This window comes from Oncorhynchus mykiss, chromosome 3, assembly GCF_013265735.2.
Source record: "Oncorhynchus mykiss isolate Arlee chromosome 3, USDA_OmykA_1.1, whole genome shotgun sequence".
NCBI lineage: Eukaryota > Metazoa > Chordata > Actinopteri > Salmoniformes > Salmonidae > Oncorhynchus > Oncorhynchus mykiss.
The window spans coordinates 33017133-33040431 of NC_048567.1; the positions used below are offsets into that span (position 1 = coordinate 33017133).

The 23299-nt window shown below is 42.8% G+C and overlaps 1 protein-coding gene across 8 annotated transcripts; it reads left to right on the forward strand.

Moving 5' to 3' along the window:
• The first annotated feature begins 2278 nt into the window (after positions 1-2278).
• On the forward strand, positions 2279-18224 carry LOC110518767 (syntabulin). 8 transcript variants are annotated; one of them, XM_021596212.2, is made up of 8 exons: positions 2279-2417; positions 8540-8594; positions 8910-9096; positions 10033-10227; positions 14075-14174; positions 14516-14665; positions 16130-16285; positions 16423-18224. In XM_021596212.2, the coding sequence occupies exons 2-8, from the start codon at positions 8571-8573 to the stop codon at positions 17582-17584; spliced, it is 1974 nt and encodes a 657-aa protein (XP_021451887.2). In that variant the 5' UTR covers positions 2279-2417; positions 8540-8570; the 3' UTR covers positions 17585-18224. The 8 variants fall into 8 exon arrangements, with proteins under 8 accessions (XP_021451887.2, XP_021451894.2, XP_021451883.2 ...); XM_021596219.2 differs by having other exon boundaries at positions 2280-2417; positions 10087-10227; XM_021596208.2 differs by lacking the exon at positions 2279-2417 and having other exon boundaries at positions 7485-8594; positions 16133-16285.
• Positions 18225-23299: the final 5075 nt, after the last annotated feature.

Below are 23299 nucleotides of genomic sequence, written 5' to 3' on the forward strand. Positions count from 1 at the left end.
ATTTATTTTAACCATGCTTTGCTTCAAATCCATTGTTCAATGTTGGCAATTTTCGGCCTTTACTGTTACTTTAGACATAGAAGTATTAATTCTATTCAAATTCTAGTCAAAGACAGAATTGCTTTTCTATACTGACAATCTGGAGTATTTCTATGATTTGAAGACAGTCAGGGCTTAGCCCTAAACCAGTAGGTGGGTCTGAGGGCATTCTCCCCCAGCACAAAAAAAAGAAGCAATTTCAACAGCTATATGCATGAATTTGGTGCACTTTGAGATGAACTTTCACCTTCCCACCTGTCACAACAGACACTGCCAGTACTCAATTACAGTTGCTGCTGTGGGTCTCTCTACTATAGAACAATCTTTACTCTGGAATACATACATCTACCGTGTATTTCCCAAAACTCCACTGGCCTCCAATTCTCATCTGTCCTCCTTCTAGGCTCATCTGAAAGGTAGCAAGGTAGAGGTGCAACATGTCCTTAGTTAGTTTTAAGGAGACAGAACTTCCTGATTTGGCATCATTTTAGATTTGGTTAATTAAGAAATGCTAGCGGCCATGAATGAATTCAAACATGAGTTGGTTTTGGGGTGTAGTGTGATGTGGGTGTCTGGTGTGTTTGTTCGCAGATGGGAAGAGTAAGCCAAATTATTTTGCCAATTATCTACAGCAGTCTGTCTGACTTTGACAGACATTAAATTACACAATGTAAATGAGACAATATTTCCATGTTGCACACCTTTTAGTTTACTCATTAAATTCTTTCAATAATTGTATATGAATTTCTACAATTTATAGTGTGTTTGAGGTTTTTAAGTCATTGACATTCGGAGCTATTGGAATTTTAACATATAGTCCCATTTACATCCCTTAGGCCCGGGACGGGCAACTCCAGTCTTCAGGGGCTGGAGTGGTGCCACACTTTCCCCCCATTCCTAGCATACACAGCTGATTAAACTAAATGCATTCTGAGCTGAAGATCATGATTAGTTGATTATTGGAGTCGGGTTTGTGAACTGGGCCTGGGGCAAAAGTGTGACACCAATCAGGCCCCCGAGGACTGGAGTTGCCCATCCCTGTCCTAGGCAGTGCATTCAGACCCCCTCCCTTTATCCACATTTTGTTACGTTGCAGTCTTATTCTAAAATGGATTAAATAAAAAAAAAACTCATAAATCTACACACAATACCCCATAATGAAAAAGCAGAAACAAAACCCATCAAATACACTAGCTGAAAATGAACACTTTTCATCACGACTTACATCAATATCCTTTGCTTGCCCATTCACTAAATATACTGTTAAATAACTCTGACTGACACCCAATAGCTTAAGGATGCATAGCGCTAATTCTAGCTTCTTAGCATTAGCCAACCCTTATACCGAGATAGACAATTCAGTTAGCTACTACCAACCCTGCACAAACCTACAACTCTGCTGTTGCTGCACATTGACTTCATGGCTGTTCTGCAACATCTCTACCTCATTCACTGCTACCTCAACTTGCTCAACCTGCTTGCACTCTTTTGGAAGAGGTTCCGAATATCCAGATTCTGACTGAGTGACAGGCATTTTGCTGAGTGACGACATTGACATCTAACCGGTGCCGCTAGGGTGGTCAAGGGGTCAAGGGACGTGAGTGGTCCATTGCGATGTGAAATCTCGATCGATCACAGCAGGCACTGTGTCATTCTAGGGGCTCCTTTCAGTGCCTTCTGCCTAGCGCATTATATTGAATTGTTTATTTTTGTCACAAAAATGTGTCAGTAAAATGTTTTCTTATAAATACTGCATAGTGCAAGTGATGTGTGGTTATGGAAACTCATATCAGACTGAAATGTAAGAAGGTTGGGGGCTGGAGCAAAAAGCCCAGGTCTAATGACGCTACTGCTCAATTCCTGGACTCGCCCAGTGACTTCAGCACCATGGACAGGAAACCCATGCTGCGCCTCAATCGTACTGACATTGCCTGAGATGCAACTATATTGTTTCAAAATGTAGATATTTGTTGTTATTTCATGCATTTGTTGTTGTCACACATCCTGATCTTATTGTCTGTGTCATTTTGGGGGAACAAAATCTAATCTGAATCTCGCTACATAGGCTATGGGAGGCGGAAGAAGGCAATTTGAGGTCGGAACAATCATGCCTGCGTTATGTAACCCTACACTGCTGGAACATTGGTCATACTTGACTTCGAGCACGCGCTGTCACTGGTGGCGAGTGTTTAGCAGCTTCAACCTCGTCCAATCCTGTGTGCACAGTGTAATTTCCTCATATCAAAACACAGAGTGGGATGGGCTCCACAGTCAGACTCGTGAGGAACACTGGAGTAACGCGGGACTCGTTGTGGTGTCCGTGGTTTAGGCTACACGCGCATCCTTTGCGACTGGGGTAATCAACACCAAACATCCAAGCAAGTATAATTATATGTTTATGTAAATAGCTCGATGAAAAGATTTAGGAAAAAACAGGAATAGGAAAAACGATACGCATGTAATTCTGATTTCTAGCTGGCCTATGATGTTGTTTACTTTCCCATTTCGCACTAACCAAATGTTAAGGTGGGGCTGGTTGAAAAGATGGTCAGGTTAAGTTTGAACTCATGTTCAGCACCACGAGACAGTGGACAGCGCCACTGATTTCAACTGCGTATTACGATAATCCCATGGGCGACCATCCCCCCAATGCTTTGATATCTTTCTTCTGGGGTTACAAGAGCGACAATGCATGTTTTGGTAGCCATATTTCAGTACATTTATGGGTTAGACTATATGTTTTGCCTTCGTTGTTGGATTTTAGTAGAATGGTCTAAAATAATTTTCAAACCGTCAATATTAAGAATTTATACATGTGGCGGATAACTTTTGATATTAGGCCTACCTTTGATGTTAAAAAGGGGGAGACCTTCATCCAAGTCCATGAAGCACATCACATAATGTAATTTAAACATGGACAAACATGGTCAGCATTTGCAGAAACAGATATTATAAGGATATTAAGGAACGTTTTGCCGTCATAAATTGGTTGTCTGTATTCTCTCTGTACATAATGTGTGTATTTAGAGTGCACTGAATGGGATAACTGTTGATAACTGAATGTTATCAACCACCAAAAAGCAAATTAAAGCTTTTACACCTTGCCATTGCTTTTTTTTAATTTTATTTCACCTTTATTTAACCAGGTAGGCTAGTTGAGAACAAGTTCTCATTTGCAACTGCGACCTGGCCAAGATAAGGCATAGCAGTGTGAACAGACAACACAGAGTTACACATGGAGTAAACAATTAACAAGTCAATAACACAGTAGAAAAAAGGGGAGTCTATATATACATTGTGTGCAAAAGGCATGAGAAGGTAGGCAAATAATTACAATTATGCAGATTAACACTGTAGTGATAAATGATCAGATGGTTATGTACAGGTAGAGATATTGGTGTGCAAAAGAGCAGAAAAATAAATAAATAAAAACAGTATGGGGATGAGGTAGGTGAGAATGGGTGGGCTATTTACCAATAGACTATGTACAGCTGCAGCGATCGGTTAGCTGCTCAGATAGCAGATGTTTGAAGTTGGTGAGGGAGATAAAAGTCTCCAACTTCAGCGATTTTTGCAATTCGTTCCAGTCACAGGCAGCAGAGAACTGGAACGAAAGGCGGCCAAATGAGGTGTTGGCTTTAGGGATGATCAGTGAGATACACCTGCTGGAGCGCGTGCTACGGATGGGTGTTGCCATCGTAACCAGTGAACTGAGATAAGGCGGAGCTTTACCTAGCATGGACTTGTAGATGACCTGGAGCCAGTGGGTCTGGCGACGAATATGTAGCGAGGGCCAGCCGACTAGAGCATACAAGTCGCAGTGGTGGGTGGTATAAGGTGCTTTAGTGACAAAACGGATGGCACTGTGATAAACTGCATCCAGTTTGCTGAGTAGAGTGTTGGAAGCAATTTTGTAGATGACATCGCCGAAGTCGAGGATCGGTAGGATAGTCAGTTTTACTAGGGTAAGTTTGGCGGCGTGAGTGAAGGAGGCTTTGTTGCGGAATAGAAAGCCGACTCTTGATTTGATTTTCGATTGGAGATGTTTGATATGGGTCTGGAAGGAGAGTTTAGAGTCTAGCCAGACACCTAGGTACTTATAGATGTCCACATATTCAAGGTCGGAACCATCCAGGGTGGTGATGCTGGTCAGGCGTGCGGGTGCAGGCAGCGAACGGTTGAAAAGCATGCATTTGGTTTTACTATGGGTCTTTTATCTGTATTTTATGCACACCATAAGGTTCAGGATGATAAGGAAAATCTATGTTGGATTTGGGGGAAATCTATCAAAGCACTTTACAGAGCTGGACATTTTTAGATGTGGTTTCATTGGAGAAACTGTAATGTATTAGTTTGTGAACATCATCAAAAGACACCTAGACACCTTGAAACACATAGTTTCTATCATCCTGCTGAATGCTCACACACGTTTGCATGTTCTTACACACACGCACATATGCACACACACACACGCACACACGCACGCACGCACACACGCACGCACACACGCACACCCGCACGCACGCACACACACACACACACGCACGCACACACGCACACACACACACGCACGCACATACACACACATACACACACAAACACACACAAACCATACACAATACCTGCACATACACAACGTGTCCAATGAGCTTATGTTCTCTTTTTTAATATGGCTTTCAATAAATTATTATTATTATTATTGGACTATATAACAAAGCCAAGCAGGCAGACAATATACTGATTGAACAGAATGAGGATGCAGTATCATGAAGTAATTCCCAGCTCAGAAATAAAGTGTAGTGCAAATAACAAATAAAACAATAAGAAGTAAATGAAACCATCATACCCACTAAATTAGCTTTCATAACTAAATGAGTTATCTTGTTAAATATGAGCTTTCCATACCCTGCAGATCTGTGCAGCTATTTAAAGGCCCAGAGGTCTTATATATTTCCACACTATGAGGTTAGAAAAATACCGTGAAACTGTGAAAATTATGATAATGCCCTTTTAGTGTTAGAGCTGTTTGAATAGACCACCTAAAATGTCAGCCTGTTTTGGTGGGATGGCATTTTGGCCTGCCTGGTGACATCACCAGGTGGTAAATGTGTTAATAGACCAATAACAAAGAGTGTTCCAAACCTCTCTGCCAATGACAGCTAATTTCAGTTTTCCCCTTCCCACTCAGACCACTCCCAGACAGTCCTAGCAAAATTCTTCTTTGAGAAATTGCTCTTTGCTAAGAAGCTATTTTTGTTTCTTTTTGACCATTTTAATTTAAAACAGAAAATTACTGTTAACTCCCAGAGCTGAGGTCTATAGACTTTAGCTTGGTAAGCTAACATAGTCTTGTGCAAAACACCCAGGTTTGATGCCCAGTTGATTGCATAAGTTCCAGCCATAGGAACAAAGCCAGGAACACTGTGAACAACACAGCCAGGTCACCCATGATGCCAAATCAGTGGTAGACCTAAATCCATATCTGAGGACGTCAGGGGATTATGTGGAAACCATCCACAAGGGGCAACAGTGAGCGGTGTTAGTTTCAAGTAGGTTTATGTTTTTGATGTGGACAGGGATGGGTGTAAGGATCTGCTTCTGGTGCCAAAGGTTGCATGTTCAAATCCAGCTGTAGAAGTTGTTTTTTTAGATTTTTGTCCCTTAACTAAATCATTCAGAGTTAATGCCTAAGCATCTGCCTCTGGTGCCAGGTTGCAATTTTGAATCCAGCAATAGAAAGTTGTTTTTTTAGATTTTTCCCCCCAAACCTTAACCCTTACCATAGCCCATTCGGAGTTAATGCCTAACCTTAAGATTTTGGAGTTAATGCCTAAACCTGGCCCTAACCTTAAAAATTCAGAGTTAATGCCTTAACCTGGCACTAACCTTAAACATGTAGAGTTAATGCCCAAACCTGGCCCTAACCTTAAAAATTCAGAGTTAATGGCTGAACTTAACCTTAAACACTTCGACATTTGACATTGGGAACAAATGTAACCCTGGAGGTGCCTTGATAGATAGAGACCTGGGTGAAGGGTTGACAGCCTCAGATTCACAGAGAGGTGTTGACCAACGTGACCATCTCCACAGCGGCGTCTGGCGCTCTGGCTGTTGTCAGAATTAAACGTTTGTCCATGTTCGTCCATCTTTCTCAAGCGTCAAATTTCGATTGAGAAAGATGGACAAACATCTAATTCTAACGTGAGACCGTGAGAGCTTGTTGCAGCCATACGGCTCCCGCTGTGGAGATGCTCATGTTGTTTTGCATCTTATCTACTGAGAGCATGCTTGGGCAGGCTTAGATAAAAACATCTCTCTGTGAATCTGAGGCTGTCAACCCTCCACCCAGGTCTCTAAGGGACCACCAGGGTTACATTTACCTGCTTGGAAAATGAAATGTTTAAAAAAATATTTTGTAACAGAAAGCGAAAATATGTGCTTGTTATTTGACAAGTCCAGGTAGTCCTTCACCGTTTCAGTCCATTTCCTTTGACCTTTTCTTCTACCTGGGTCATTCCTCATGACCCAGGAGGAGGTTTACAAGCACTACCGAGATTCAATCAGCATTGAGACACTGTATGGACATGATACTATAACAACTATTGAGTATAGCAATGCACAAACTTGATAGCATTTTCCTGACATTGATTGCTGTTGAAGTGCACAAAGACAATGGCTCACGTGCACTTACTCATATGGGAGCACACCTGACCTTGTTCCAGTCTGTAACACTCCCCCCACACTGCCATAGGCCACTCCCAAAGTAAACAACATTGACATTTTTTATGTTGCAGGAGGAAAACCTTCCTATTGCACTCTCGGAAGATGCTGAACATAGAACTGTCTGCAAATTTAATTGACCCAATTTAGCCTGTCTTCCTTGCAGTAATTTTCCTCTGTTGCTAAGTCTGTTGCTAGGGCATTGTTTGGTGGGTAGCTCTGTGACTGTGCCTGCTGCCTAATCTGATTCCACTCTGAAGCTGTGTGCCAGCTATCCAGAGGCGGGTAGAAACAAAAGGAAAACATATCGAGGCATAAAATGCTGGCGTACTGCTGTTTTATTGTGATGCTCATGACACACTTCTCAGTTGCCTTAAGAGGTACAAAAAGCTGAACTAATTTCGGGGGAACATTTGGGGTGTTCTCATATCAGGGCTGGGGGACCTAGAAGACTAAAAGTGCATACAATCTGGTATAAAACCTGCCTTCAAGTATTATTTTTTGTGGTTTAACTGTTTAACTGATTTCTTTGCCCTTACTTGCTGAAAACGTACCTGTAGTGGAAGACATGATGGTCAGGCTACACAGTGTATTTCAAGAGGGGTGTTTGCTTGGTGACAGGGACAGCTGCTATATTTACCAACATCCTGGGTGCCATGCAGTCAAAATAAAGAGAGAGCAGCTGGACTGTAACGGGGGGGGGGGAAGAAGTCTGGATTCAGGAAAGCGATAACGACCTTAGGGGTCAATTACGTCATTCTTGATGTAAAAAAGGAGAAGGCTAAAGACGTACACACTTACATAACCAACTCCTTTAAGCGATGATGCTAAGCGGCACAACATTCAACAGGAGAGAGGGAATGGATAAAGAATGGAGGTATGTTATAATGTGCAGTCAGGCATTATGTGAACCTTGAATTATTCAGCCGTCAAACATCAATAAAACATACACTTTTGTGCATGTACTGGTGCCTGGAGGCCTTTGCATGTCTAAGTCAAAAATGGAGAGGGTGAATTGAACTACCTGTATAGGGAATGTGAAAATTGATATACAACCCAAACATTGTACACTATTATTCTGTAATTCTTATCTCAATATTCAGTGAGCGGTTTGCCGGTGTGTTACTCTCTGGTGTCATCTATTTGGCAGGAAAAAGGCTCTTTGGCACAGGATCCCAAAAGGAAGAAATGATGTCATATTTCTGTTTTTTTTATTTTTTATCTTGGCAGAATAACTCATGGCACTTAGTCAACCTCTTTCTTATAGATGTTTGAAGATGCTGCTGTCTGTTTTCCACCTGGTGGGACATCATTTAGAAATACATGAATAAATTAAGAGTTAGAACTGCACCCAGTTCCTATCTGCAGCGTCATTCACAACTAGATTTCATTTCAATTACATCGATACGTAATCGGATAATGCGTTTTTAGGTTGTTGCATTTTTCTGTGAAGGACAGTAAAGCTTTGGTTTTATTGGAAGTAAGAAACGGTCTCATGCCTTTGTTCCATGTTTGAGGAAATACATGCAAAATATTTTCAAGTATATTTTCCATCTGGTAGCCTATTTTTGATGTGGGTCTCACTGGTTTAATGACCAAGGTCCGGTCAGTGTCTGTGCCATCTGTGCCAGGCAGGGGTGGACGTGGGCGGGGGTGACATGATTTACATAACAGATTCCAGACAGAGTCGCCCCTTGTTCGTAAAGGGTTCAGTGCCAGTGTGCCACGTCATGATGCCTTGGACAGAAATACATCTCACCTAGTTTTACTTTTCTCACAGATCCAAAGGGGAAAAGGCAGCGTTAAGCACCATGGGACCATTCCAGGAATATGAGGTGCGTGTCATTGCAACACTTTCAAAGTCAATCATTCTTGCTATATTAGACTATCATTTTGAATCTTAACAATTCAGCTAATATTTTGGTTAAAATTTCACATCATGAGAATGATAGTTATCTAATCTAGACTGTCACAGTCACAATAGCAGACCATAATTAGTTCCTGACTGTGTTGCTGTGACAGAGCTAGTGAGACAAAAACAAAATGCGCAAAGTTGCATTTGTGCACACCGATTCTGATATGAATCTGATTTGTTCTTGTGGCAAAAATTCAAGTGGCGAGCATAGTTGTGATACTTGTATGGTGCTCAGGAAAAGAAGTCGCCAGGGAAGGAGAGCCCCCGCAGCCGCATCCCACGCTTGATCCTCCATCCTTTCCAGCCTAATGAGAAAGGGTCACCCCTGTCCGAATCACCCATTTCAGAGGAGGAGGGTAAGGACTGTGACATCAGCTCGGACAACTCCAAACGGACCATCAGCACCAACAGCTTTTGCTCAGGTATGTGGTTCCCATGTTTCAGATCAAGGTTAAGGTACATCCTAAAAGTCTAAAGTAGTTTCCTCTTCTAATCTCACTAAATGTAGCTGAAAACATCAAATTGATAGGAATTTGCTTTCACCTGTCACTATTGTCACATTTTTATGGCTGCCAGGGCAGTTCTGGCAATGGCAGATGGGCTGGTCTATCTAAATAGAATCTTTTGGGTGCAGAGTGAATGGCCGCGTGTGTTAGCAATGCCCAGGACGATTTCCGATACCAGTCCAACCCTGCAGCCAGCGTTCATCATATAAAAATGTCTGAAATCATGCTAACACACTTATGTCGGCTTTGTTATGCCATTCTGGCCAAGTAGGCCGAATCCACATCTTATCACATACTAGTCAGGGCGTTGGTTACATAATCATGCATTGGAGATTTTGTGAGTGTTGCCAAGTCAAACTGTGTAAAGAGAAGTCCTCATCATATCATATGAAAGCTTGTTGATTACTGTTGTTTCAAACAACTAGCATACTGTTGCAACAAATTTGAATTACACAAGGCTACTAACCTACCACAAACAACAAAGTTGGCAAGCATAAAAGTTTGCACAATAGTTGGCATTATTCCAAAAATGACCTAGCCGTCTGTAGTAGGCCTAGATTCTTTTCTCTATCAACATTATTTTGACAACAGTTACACCTAACCAAAATGAGGTTACAACATATTGACGTATATTGAATAACATTAAGTCATCATGGAAGTTCCTCGTCACCCCTTTCGCCTCCCTTCAGCTTCCACAACACAGTGCTGTGGCGTTGGTAACATGAACACGGTTGGTTGGATGAGTTACAGTATGAACAGATACGAGGGAGTGAACCTCGAGCTCTGTATGATTGATTGACTGCTGTGTGTTCCATGCTGCATGCGTATTCTTGGCTATACCTGTCTACATAGATGACACCGGCTGCCCCAGTAGTCAGTCTGTGTCCCCCTCCAAAACCCCATCAGGCTCAGACAACAGTCCGCATGGCTCCCCCACGCCCACCGCCGAGTGCAAGACCAAGGTGAAGAGGGTGAGGGTGATGGAAGAGTGGCACGCACCCCCGGCAAGGCACAAGAGGGAGCAGCGATCGTCCACATTGCCCAGAGGTAGGCTACTGCAGGGAATGGCTTCAGTTTTTTTTTGTAGGTGGGGTTAGGAGGATCATACATCCTAGTAGATCTTAGGCCAGGGCTGACCAACCTTCTTCCTGGAGATCTACCGTCCTGTGGGTTTTCAGTCCAACCCTAATTTAACACACCTGACTCTACTAATTAGCTGCTCAACAAGACCTTAACGAGCTGAATCAGATACGCTGAATTAGGGTTGAACTGAAAACCTACAGGACAGTAGATCTCCAAGGAAGAGGGTTGGGCAGCCCTGTCTTAGGCATTTCTCTCAGTGCTCATTCTGTGTATTTGTTTGATTTCAGTACTTGTCTAACTGTCAATTAAAATAGATCTACAAAATACATCTACATCAGATTAAAATATATATGAAATAGCCATGTGAAATGGTTTCTTGTAGACCAGGGTTGGGCTCAATTTGAATTGAAAGCAGTCAATTCAGGAAGTAAACTAAAAATCACAATCCAATAATAGAAAAAAAGGGCATTTATTTTCAATGACTTCTCTATAAACTCAAAAGTAGAAGCTATTTATTTCATTTTGTTTTTAAATGTCTGCATTTTAAATTCTAATCATTTCCTACTTGACTGCCTTTAATTCAAATTGAGCCCAACCCCGATTTCTACATGGTTTGTGTGTATACACTATCTGCATAGTATTGTTTTCATGTAATTTTAGCAGTAGAAAATAAGTGTAACTGATGTGAAATGGCTAGCTAGTTAGCGGTGTGAGCGTTAATAGTGTTTCAATCGGTGACGTTACTTGCTCTGAGACCTTGAAGAAGTTGTCCCCTTTGCTCTGCAAGGGCCATGGCTTTTGTGGAGCGATGGGTAATGATGCTTCGTGGGAGGCAGTTGTTAATGTGTGCAGAGGGTCCCTGGTTTGAGCCCAGGTAGGGGTGAGGAGAGGGATGGAAGCTAAACTGTTATATTGGTGCCGTGACCCGGATCACTGGTTGCTGTGGAAAAGGAGGAAGTCAAAAGGGGGGTGAGTGTAACCGATGTCAAATGGCTAGCTAGTTAGCGGTGTGAGCAATAATAGTGTTTCAATCGGTGACGTCACTCACTCTGAGACCTTGAAGTAGTTGTTCCCTTTGCTCTGCAAGGGCCGTGGCTTTTGTGGGGCAATGGGTAACAATGCTTCGTGGGAGGCAGTTGTTGATGTGTTCAAGCCCATGTAGGGGTGAGGAGATGGACGGAAGCTAAACTGTTACATAAGCAACAATGATTTGCTTGGGAGAATGGGAGAATCTCAATTGCAAAACATCCATAGGAGGAGACAGTCAGAGTGGCAGGACCTCTGGCTTTCTCGTCCAATGGGGTTTGAGAAGGAGGCGAGACGCTAAACCTTTTTTTTATGAGTATGCAATTGAGGTTCTCCCTATGGTTACATCCCAAATATCTCTCCTACCTCTCACAGTGTACACTTGTTCACTTCCCTTCATGGATTTGAAAGGAACTGACTGGTATAAGACTTATGATAGAAATGTCCTCTAGCCCATGTCTACACCAATCCAATGCTTTTACCTTTCTGGGGAATAATGAACAAGTGCAGGAAGAAGGAGATATTATTGGGACACTCAATGGTTGTGTTCCACTGCTCAGACATTGCATGTATTAACCAATGGTTGTGTTCCACTGCTCAGACATTGCATGTATTAACCAATGGTTGTGTTCCACTGCTCAGACATTGCATGTATTAACCAATGGTTGTGTTCCGCTGCTCAGACATTGCATGTATTAACCAATGGTTGCATGACACCACATCTTCTGTGCCTTTGGGCACCAGATTGCTGACATATGATGTGGTTAGCCGATATATAAAATACTTATCTAGGCTTTGTAAAATCTGGCATGTGTCAGCAAGGTCTGTGCTGAAGAATGCCAACAATGAGGGGATTCGATTAATCTGGCCCGGGGATCCCGTTTAAAGCCCACGTTGAAGTTGGCTCAAAACAAAAGTGATGTAATTAAGCATGTGGAGTAATGAGTAGGATTCTGTGTTTTCACATGCTAAATTTGAAAAAAGTTTGAAAATTCAAATATATACTGTATGGAAAATAGATGCATGTTTCTGGACGATTCGCCATGCTGCCTTTTATCATGACCGATAAACGAAGATTACTGTTTGATTTTAGATGGGCACTCCTTCCTTACTCCTTTTGCCCGTTCACGTCACGCAACCCGAGGCTCAGCATAATTGAATCCGACCAAACGCCTTAATCAAGGTTCAAATCCAGAGAGGCTGCTGATTGGATAAATAATGTTGGACTTGAGGTTTTCCAATTAGGCCGAGTAGCAGTCAGTCTTCACGTTGTACTTGCACTAAATTCACTCACCCAGTGTTGAAGGTTCAGTTTAGTTGTTATTTAATCACAAATTCACTGTGAGCACTTTACTATGGTTTTATCGAATGGGAAGAGATGCTACTCAGGTATGTCATTTATTTCAGGAGTTTACCCATCACTGATTAGGGAGAATGATGTTCTACCCACATATTGAGTTGCCACGCTGGCTCATTCTGAGAGTGATTATTTTGTTTGAGAATGCAATATTGCAATAGTATTTTTGCACTAATTTAGCAACATGTCTTCAGAGGTTATTTATGGAATAAAATTGGTTGTCATGATACAGCTCTACTGTAGGTACGTTAGGTTGGCCCTGTTCTTTTCATTAATAATCTGGTCTGAATCTTTACTAGGTGATATGATGCTTAAATGTACTATGTTTGGTTTTCTAGGGATTAACTGGATTTAAAATGTTTTTATGAAGGGGTTGATGCAAAACGATATGTACAAATTGTATCGGCCCTTCATGTCAGTAGATTACTGTATGAGGGAGGGAGAGGTTAGGCCAAGGGATGCCACAGCCTGTCCTGCAGCCACCAGACAGGTGAGTGGCGGATCTCATGGCCTTTCCCGATAATGGACTAAAGGAACCCGATGTTATTCCTTATAGTCCAATCAACTCACAGGTTCAGTTTCAGAGGTGAATTGGCTCTGGCAGCCAAATACTCCATTTAAATTGAGTCGGTTCTAAACTTTGCCCTCTAATTTCATATCACAAATGCAAAATCTACTTGCTGTACACTGTTTTAAATTGCAGCTGACAGTATTGTTCAATGACACAGGTGTTCGAAGACTCAGATAGTCAACTACCAGTGCTACTTAGCTGTCTTCTGTCTGTAAACAAGCGCTATAACATGGAACTATGTCCTTGTGGGAAACCTATGAAAGGTTAAATTGCTACACACCTTTATCAGCGAGAAAAAAATAAAGATTCGTTCCATATGTTTCCAAACCCGTACTGTAAGCGACGCATGTTAAAGTTCAAGTACGAGCGTTGGGGCTCATAATAAACTCGCTCGGCCAGTAGAGCCTATCGTCAATAGGCGCTAAAGGTAGTTAGTGTCTATGAATGGGTTAGCGGGTGAGGCTGCATTTATTAGGTACCCTCTCGTGCAAGGTTGAACTGATCGGGCCTGCTTATTTTATGGCAGCTGTATAATCTAATAGCCTCTGCTTGAATCATGCCATTGTTGCCAACCACAAACGCTTTGCAGCAGGATGACGCTATTCGGTTTGTTTACCGTTTTGAAGTGGCTCACGTGGTGTTTAAAAATATATATATATATATATATATATATATGATGTTTTTGACATCTGAATGCAGAGAAGTTGATTCTTGAAATAGACATGGAACACAACTGCAAGATGTGTAGTCATGGAAAAGCAGAATGCAAGTGTGTGTGTATGGCATGTGTTTAGTGTGTCCTGCCTGCTGATGCCAGGTCAGTAGTAATATCCTGATGTGTTTGTCTGACTCTGCAGGTAGTGAGGCAGACTTCAGCTCCTCCAGCAGCACTGGCAGCCTAAAGCGAGGGGGGAGCCTGGCCCACAGCTCCACAGGGAAGAAGATCTCCTCACGCAGGTGCTGTATGGGGTGGCTCTGTTTCTCTACTGCCTCCATTGTAGAAGCAGACACACCATGCCTTTACCATTTATCTTCCCCCACTAGTGGGTGTTATACTTAAAAGGCCTGTTTTCCCTGACCCAGATTCAGCCTGATCCTAAACTAAAATGCACTTTCAACAAAAAAAACGTAATTGGGTCTGGGAAACTGTTCCAATAATAGCTATGCTATTTTTTTTTATTGCTGTATATTTCCCCGCCCCCACTGGTATTTTGTTTTTTTCAATGATAAATGCACAACATTACAAGACTGGTATTGTGGAAAATGTCTTCTCTAGCTTTGCCTGTCTTTCCCCACAGTCGGGGTGCCCACATCAGGAGCCTCCCTGTGTTCAAGCTGGCAGGGATCCCCTCAGCATCCCGTGATGCAGAGCTCTATGCCCCGTACAGGACAGTTCCCTCATCCACCACCAACAGCAGCAGCAACTCTAGCCCCACAGTACCCTCCAGGTAAAAAGCCATGTCAATAATTCCACCTAGCCTATCGAAGGACACGCGCAACTACCATGGTCCTATCCTTTCCGATCAACATGAAATGCCCTATGAAGAAGGGGTTAGGGGTCAATTTGTAATGACGCATATGTTGCTCTGTGAGGGGTGGGCATTCATTAGGTGGGGCAAGGGTGGATAGATTAGGCTCTGTGCTGGGACTTTTTGTCTTCTCCCCTACCCCTCCTGAGGGATTATATCGGTCAGGATTGGGCTATACTGAGATTAGAGGATTTTATAAACAGTCAGGATTATTTTGGTGTGTGGGTGTCAACCTTGGGTTTATAGGAGAGGAAGAGTTCATTAATATTTCATCCTATCTCAGTCGCTAGCCAGACATGCTTGCCTGGCTGCATCCCTGCCTTCTTTTTCACTTACTGTCTGACATTTGTGGTCGCGCTTCTGGGTTCTCATGTTGCTATGTGGCAGAATATTCACTTGAGGGTTCCTGTGCTGCCATGACAGCAGCACTGCTCAAACAAGCTCAACCTTGCCTTTCTGCTCAGACTGTAAAAATAACTAACCAGAGTCCTCTTGAATTCAGCCCACAGGCTTAACATGATTCATTCTCTATGCAACACAGAGAATACTTATGTACTTATGGATCTTATGCGGACGTGAAAATGTCCACAACTGCATATGTTTCTCAAGTCATTTTTATTGCTACAGGATTTTTGTCCTTGTTCCCCTCCGCTCTCTTCTGCCTGGCTGGGTTTTGTGTGACGTCCTAGTTCTCTCACTACCTTCTGCTAGCCTGTTCTATTTCTGGCAGGGATGCAGAGAGCTCGCATCAAAGAACAAGTCCCAGGTTGTTGCTAGGATATAGCGCTAGCTTTTAAGCCTGTTTGTAAGAGGGGCTGCTCTGCATATTAGCCAAATCCATTCTCTGAAACAAATGTTTCATCAACCCTTTTTTTAAAAACCTGAGCCCTGATCACAGGGATATTCCAGAACTGCTAATGTACAATTGAAGGTTAATGTGCTTGAAATGATAAATGTAGGCATTTCAGGGATTTCTCAGTCAAAAACACTTACCTTGTAGACTAGAGTAGAGCAAATGTCATTTGGGCTTTCCCCTCCCAATTCATTGTTTTCCTATCTATCCCTGCAAGCTTTTGACCAACCTGGCATTTTAGCTTTTTTTGCAGCATGAAGTCTGCTGGCTGGTTAGCTTGTGTCCCAGTCGGACTTTGAACTTTGCATCGTGCAAGTTGCACCATTTTTTTTTTTTTGTTGCATGGCCTAGTTCCTTCCCCACAGAACTGAGGGAGCGTACTTTAGATGGGGCACAGTACAGGATGGTGTGTATAATAGATGTGGTGTCCTCTTCATCAGTATCCATATTGAGAAAGATGGCGTCTGACCAGTAGAACATACAGTATGTGACTCGGGGCAAAGGTGCAATTTCCTGTCTTGTCTCCCCAGAAGGATGACCCCCAGAAGATACCACTCCTGTGGGGACAACCATGGCATCAGACCCCCCAATCCAGAGCAGTACCTCACCCCCCTGCAACAGAAGGAGGTGGCCATTCGCCACCTGAGGAGCAAGCTGAGGGAGGTGGAGAACACCGTCCACGACAGGTTACCTTCTCAGTGAACATCACGTTTAGCTTATTTTCTAAATTCATCCCATAGAGTGCATTCCACCTACAGTGTAGCCAAACATTGCAATCCCACACAGCTGTAGCTACTAGCTGACCCTCTCTTTTCTCCCTCAGGGAGTCTGAGATTGAGAATCTCAAGTCCCAGCTGGGACGGATGAGGGAGGACTGGATCGAGGAGGAGTGCCACCGCGTCGAGGCACAGCTGGCCCTAAAGGAGGCACGAAAGGAGATCAAGCAGCTCCGGCAGGTTGTAGAGACCATGAAGAGCAGCCTGATGGAGAAGGACAAGGGCATCCAGAAGTACTTTGTTGACATCAACATCCAGAACCGCAAGCTGGAGTCCCTGCTGCACAGCATGGAGATGGCCCAGAGCGGCTCCACGCTGCAAGACGAGCCAACCATGGACTTCATCTGTGGCGACTCCGACTCCCCTGTTAACGACCAGCAGGGGGAGGTGGGTGACCAGGCGGTGGAGGAGATGGTGGACAGTGGGCTGCTGGTCAACGACAACCTGGAGCACGTGCTCATGTCCACGGCGGTGGACTCCAGCCACGACTCTAGCGGTAAGCTGCGCTGCCACCCAGAGGCTGGTCCGGGGGTGTCCACTCTACTCCACAGTCTGGAGGAGAAGGTCACACCACTGCCTTCACCACCCTCCAACACGTTCTGCTGCAGCACACTCCCCTTCCCTGCTCCAGAGGACAAGGCCGTTCAGACCGAGGTGGTGTCCTTCCCTCCTGACCTGCACACCCTCCTGCTGCACTTGCTGAAGCTCCATGGTGGTGCAGTTGGAGATGCTCTCCTCCCAGCTTCTACCAGCCTTCTAGAAATCCCAGCACTGCAGGGCCCAGCCTCGACCCCTCTCCCATCCAGCCCTAACCAGTCCACCTTAAGCCTGCCTAGCCCCAGCCAGCCCACACCAGTTTTGCCAGTGAGCCCTGACATGTCCAGTGATTCAGGCCTGTGTTGCTCAGACCCTGAGGTGATGGTCTCCATGCGCTTCATGGAGGAGCTGGATTTTGAGGTGAGCAGTGAGGAGCCCTGCAGGGCCCCCGAGATGGACGTGGTCAACAAACGCTATTGGAGCAGCAGCTTCCTTGTCGATCTTGTTGCTGTGGCCGTACCAGTGTTGCCCACGGTGGCCTGGCTGTATTCCCGGCATGGCGTGGATGGGGCGGCACCAGTCTACAACATCGCAGCACTGATCCGTGGCTGTTGCATGATGGGCTTGCACTCTCTCCGTCATGTCACTCATCATCATGGGGCAGATGTGTAACGAACGGCCTCTGACCCCTGCATGCACAGCCCGACCCCTCAACTTGAAGCACTTATACATCAGTTAATCAAAGAGTATTTGTGAAAATCTTTAGTTTTTCTACACTTGAGAATATTAAAGCTACTGTTATTAATTTAGGTTCCCACGCGGTTACTTTGCACTGTGTACAGTTGTTGTGAGTTATGTGAAATTTATGGTGAAGGGATTTTATTTACTTTCCATCTGTTCTGTTATCATAATTGTGTCTAAATGGATAATCTGAGTAGGTGGTTATGCATCATTGATGTCCTGGGCTGGCACTAGTTACCCCTACTTAAAGCAACTATGTTATTTTTCTGAAAGTATTAGGATTTCTGAGGGTGGGGATGAAATTGAATGTTAGTTTAAGCAAGCGTTTGTAATGGTTTATGTTCCCAAATCTTAAACCTGCAGCCAAAGCTTCATTAGTGAACGTTCACTCAATGTTTATTTTTCTACCTGGGAGTAGAGCTTTTTACGTACGTGTGTAACAAATTGTTGATGGGAGTATGAGCTCAATGCTTCGAAACATCCCATACTCGTTTGTGCCTGAGCTACTTTGTGTAATACTCTTAACATCAAATGTCCTAATATATTTATTAAAGCATGATAATCCAATCCATGTTTGATTCCTCTTGGGCATTTTCTGGTGGGAAGGGTTGAGCAGACTTTCATCCCAAGCATTTCTATAGTGACCATACATTCTACATGCCATATCTAGCAACAGCACACAACCGTTGTCTCATTCTACAACCAATTGAGATGCATCGTTCAGCTCTTGTCTTTCTCATGGGTGCCAATTTCAATTGATTATTTTCATAGTTTCTCTTTAAATGCCAACAAGAAGGATATTTCAGTGAGAAAATGAAACTAAAGAGACTTCTCGGATGTACTGTTTTTAATCTCCAGAGTAGAGGGGGAATTCTCAATTGCAAAGCCACGTGTCAGAGGCCAGCTCTGAGAACAGCAGAACACAATGTTCCCGGCCCCAAACACGAGGGTATGTGTTTCTGCATCCGCACAACAGCTCTTAACTAAGGAACAAGTTCAAATGAATTAATAAACTGATCTCTGAGCCTTTCCATATGACTGCATAATACACTGAACAAAAATAAAAACGCATTATGTAAAGTGTTTGAGCCTAAATTAAAGATCCCAAATATTTTCCATATGCTCAAAAAGCTTCTCATTTCGTGCACAAATTAGTTTGCATTTCTCCTTTGACACATTCACCTGACAGGTGTGGCATATCAAGAAGCTGATTAAATGGCATGATCATTACACAGGTGCACCTTGTGCTGGGGACAAGGCCACTCTAAAATGTGTAATTTTGTCACATCTGTGGCATAAGGTTTTGAGGGAGCATGCAATTGTCATGCGGACTGCAGGAATGTCAACCAGAGCTGTTGCCAGAGAATTAAATGTTAATTTCTCTACCATAAGCCGCCTCCAACGTAGTTGTGGAGAATTTGTCAGTACATCCAACTGGCCTCAACCTCAGACCATGTGTAACCACGCATGCCCAGGACCTCCACATCCAGGTTCTTCACCTGCGGGATTGTCTTTTCTTCACCAGGGTCTTGACCTGATTGCTGTTCGACGTCGTAACTGACTTCAGTGGGCAAATTCTCACCTTCAATGGCCACTGGCACACTGGAGAAGTGTGCTCTTCACGGATGAATCCCGGTTTCAACTGTACTGGGCAGATAGCAGCGTGTATGGCGTCATGTAGGCGAGCAGTTTGCTGATGTCGGCGTTGTGCATCATGGTGGCGGTGGGGTTATCGTACGGGGTTATGGTACACAATTGCATTTTATAGAATGCACAGAGACACCGTGATGAGAACCTGAAGCCCATTGTCGTGCCAATCATCTGTCGCCGTAACCTCATTTTTCAGCATGATAAATCACAGCCCCATGTCACAAAGATCTGAACACAATTCCTGGAAGCTGAAAAATGTCCCAGTTCTTCCATGGGCTGCATACCCACCAGACATGTCACCCACTGAGTATGTTTGGAATGCTCTGGATCTACGTGTACAACAGTGTGTTCCAGTTCCCACCAATATCCAGCAATTAAGCACATTGAAGAGGAGTGGAACAAGACTCCACAGGTCACAATCAACAGCCTGATCATCTCTATTCGAAGGAGATGTGTCACACTGCATGAGGCAAATGGTGGTCACACCAGATACTGGCTGGTTTTCTGATCCAGGACCCTAACTCTTTTTTAAGGTATCTGTCACCAATAGATGCATATCTGTATTCCCAGTCATGTGATATCCATAGATTAGGGCCTAATTCATTTATTCAATTGACTGACCATCTTCGAAGAAAGGTCATGCCACAGATCAGCAGTGACTGTTTACACACACACAATGTTTTCACTTGTCACGTTACATCTATGTTTGTGTGAGGGTTAAAGTAAATCTAATCAACTGGCAGACTGATGAAATGAGACTAGAGTTGGAATGAGAAGCCCCATGCGATGCTAAATAACCCGTTTCCCCTCTGCCATATGGGGATGTTGCATTACATAACCATGACCCTCTGTTCATTAGAGTGCAAGGAGACTGATGAATCATTCCATCTGTTGTAATCTCTCTCTGCAACCAGGCCTGGTAGAAAAGAGAAGGTTGAATCAATATGAGGAGGGGGGATGGAGTCATGCTGCGTTCGTAACCAGTGGGAAGTGGGAATTTATCACAGACGAATGGCCCTCCAACAGGTAATTACTAGTGGGGAACTCATCTATCCTCCTGAGCTCTCTCATTTGTCTCACCTGCTGACTTCTGACATCAACTACTAAGGAAATTACATTGATAACAGCATTTTCAGCAGTTAAATGCTATAAAACTTTATAAAAGGCAATCTTTTAATATGGTTTTTGAACATCATTTGTTTACATCCTTGATAGCTGAACTTTTAGATAATGGTTTGCTCAGCTGGTTGGCCATTAGCCATCTGGCGTTTCCCAACGGGTTCATAGCATGTGAATGCATCCAACTGTTATTTATGACTTCACAACTGGTCAATTCCCACCTCCCACTTGGTTACGAATGCAGCATTAGCTGAGTTCAGGGCTGCCTCAATTTGTCTTTCTTTGATTCCATGCATCCTATCTCCATGCATCCTTCTCAATTGTATTGGAGATGATGAACCAAGGTCCCTCCCATCTGACCTTCTCCAATGCATTCTGAGGAGGCGATGCGGTAAGATGTGAGGAATCAAGGAGAGATGGATTGATATACCAACAGAATAAAATATGGATACTTTACTTAGAATGGCTATTATTGACACAGATGAGACAATTTCAGTTTTACAATGGAAAAATAATTCTGCAGGAACAGAGCAGATTATCCTTCAGCGATCTCTCTACCTCAACTCTTGCCGAAAAACTGATGAGTGAGACATTTTGTTCCAAGAAGTAGGTCATGATCAGTCTCAGTGGTTTGGTCAAGCAGGGGTGTTTTTTGGCGACAGATAGTGACTTTGTGACGATGTTGTTACATGTTATAGCCAGAAATGAAGAGTCAGGACAACTAGGTTTTGGGTTTGAAAAGCATTTGAAAGGAATTTGCATTGCACAAGATTAAAATGCCCTATTAAATCTACTTAAGAGAACAAGCATATCTAATGACACTGGGCTCCATGCATGTAAAAGGTTTATTCAGAATGGTAGTTTTTCCTAATGCAATAAATTGTGGGTGGTGCAAAGAAATATGACTTGAGTGAATCTCGGGAGGACATTTTAGTCCAATACTAAAAATGATGTTCAATCACAAACAAGTCTGAAAAAAAAACAAAAAGTGATTTAATGCAGATTTAATCTTAAAATCCACTTGCTTAACTGGTTTTGTACCTTTGTTTCTGTCATGACTCTAATATTGGTTAACATTCAGACACAACTGAAAAGGGACCCAGAGATTTATTACAGAAAATTAAGGAATGTGCAAAAAAAAGACATTTGACAAAGATAAACATAAAGCACGTATCCCCATCATGCTGACTTTGATAACAATTGGAAGAAGTATTTGCAAAGAAAGCAAAAAGGACAATTGTCAGCGGTATTATTTTCATAATTCTCTCTGGCTAACAACCTCTTTCTTCACGATCCAATGTTCCATGCAATGGGTAATATAATACTATCGATATCAAGAGTCTGAAAAACAGAAATTAATCCCTCATTTACCACAAAGCCCCACCTAAAATAACCATGAAAACACCAGTTTCAAAGGCATCGTTCATTTAGACATTCTATATAACTATTTTTGCCAGAGTCCCCATATTATATACAGGATACCCCAGTGACAGAACAAGGAAAACACAAATGTGTAAAAGGGACTATCAGTTACTCTAATCCAACAGGTCTGTTTAATTGCAAATGTATGTCAGCTCTTACAGCTCCATCTCTGCATATATGTTTCCATGGCAACTAGACCCTTCTGCTTGACATTCCAGTCTCATACACCGGTTGCTGGGAACTCGCACAAAAGCGCACACTTCCATCACAAAAAGCTCCAATTGATTCGACATCAATTGACCATACCAAAATCATATTGATACGTAACAGGTTTAGTCCAGTCAATCAAAAATGCTTTGACTTATGAAATCTATTGACCGATTCTGTTATTAACGGTACACAAATTACAGGAGGGAAGCACGGAGCTTTGCATCTTTTTATTTGCTATGATCACCGATCAAGGATGTCAGTTGGCCATCCAAGTCTGACCACCAAGTTGTCTCAGATAACACAGAGACAGGAGTTTGTATGTGTTATGCTACATTGAAAGTGTAAAATAAAATAAAAACACACATTCAACATAATAACAAAAGGCAAAAGTCATTAAAGAGTCACTTCTATTTTGGTGTATTAAAAAGCAGGGATAAGAACAAGCAGGAACATTTTTTGATTATTCAAGATGTCAGAGATGTTGAGCCTGGCAGATCAGTAACCACAGGATTACCATAGGAACCCACAGTCAACTCTTGAGTATGGCTCAATTAAATTCCCAAATCCCTTTGACAGTGTCCACACACTCAGTTTGAAACTTATTTTTAAGCCTTCAATTAAAAAGTGCAATTCCAGTATATTGAAGGCTGTACAGTAAAAGTACATCAGGAATATCAAGCAACGTCAATGAGAGAATGTGTTTTCGAACAAAGACGACGAGAAACATAATTAAAAAGCACAATAACCAAAGCAACAAAGGGATGTATGTAACTGATATAAAGTGAGAATTACTTTTAATTACACACCTTCATCCTTCTTGTTATAAGACAATGCCAGAGAAATAGGTCTCTTGAGAGTTCACTTGTACTATAGGTACCAGAATATTTACACATATTCCTGGGAAATACAAATGGACAGTTTGTTTTCTGTAACTCAAATCTAATTACTGAACCCAGAGTCATACCTAGCCAAAGTGACATTTGATAGCAAGTCTTTGATATAGGGCAATGCCTAAGGGCATTGCAGAGTATTTATTTAACCCTTCAGACTCAAAGTATTGTCACACAAACTGCAATTGCAGTTGAAGTCGGAAGTTTACATACACTTAGGTTGGAGTCATTAAAACTCGTTTTTCAACCACTCCACAAATTTCTTGTTAACAAACTATAGTTTTCGCAAGTCGGTTCGGAGTAATTTGTCCAAAAATTGCTTACAGACAGATTATTTAACTTATAATTCACTGCA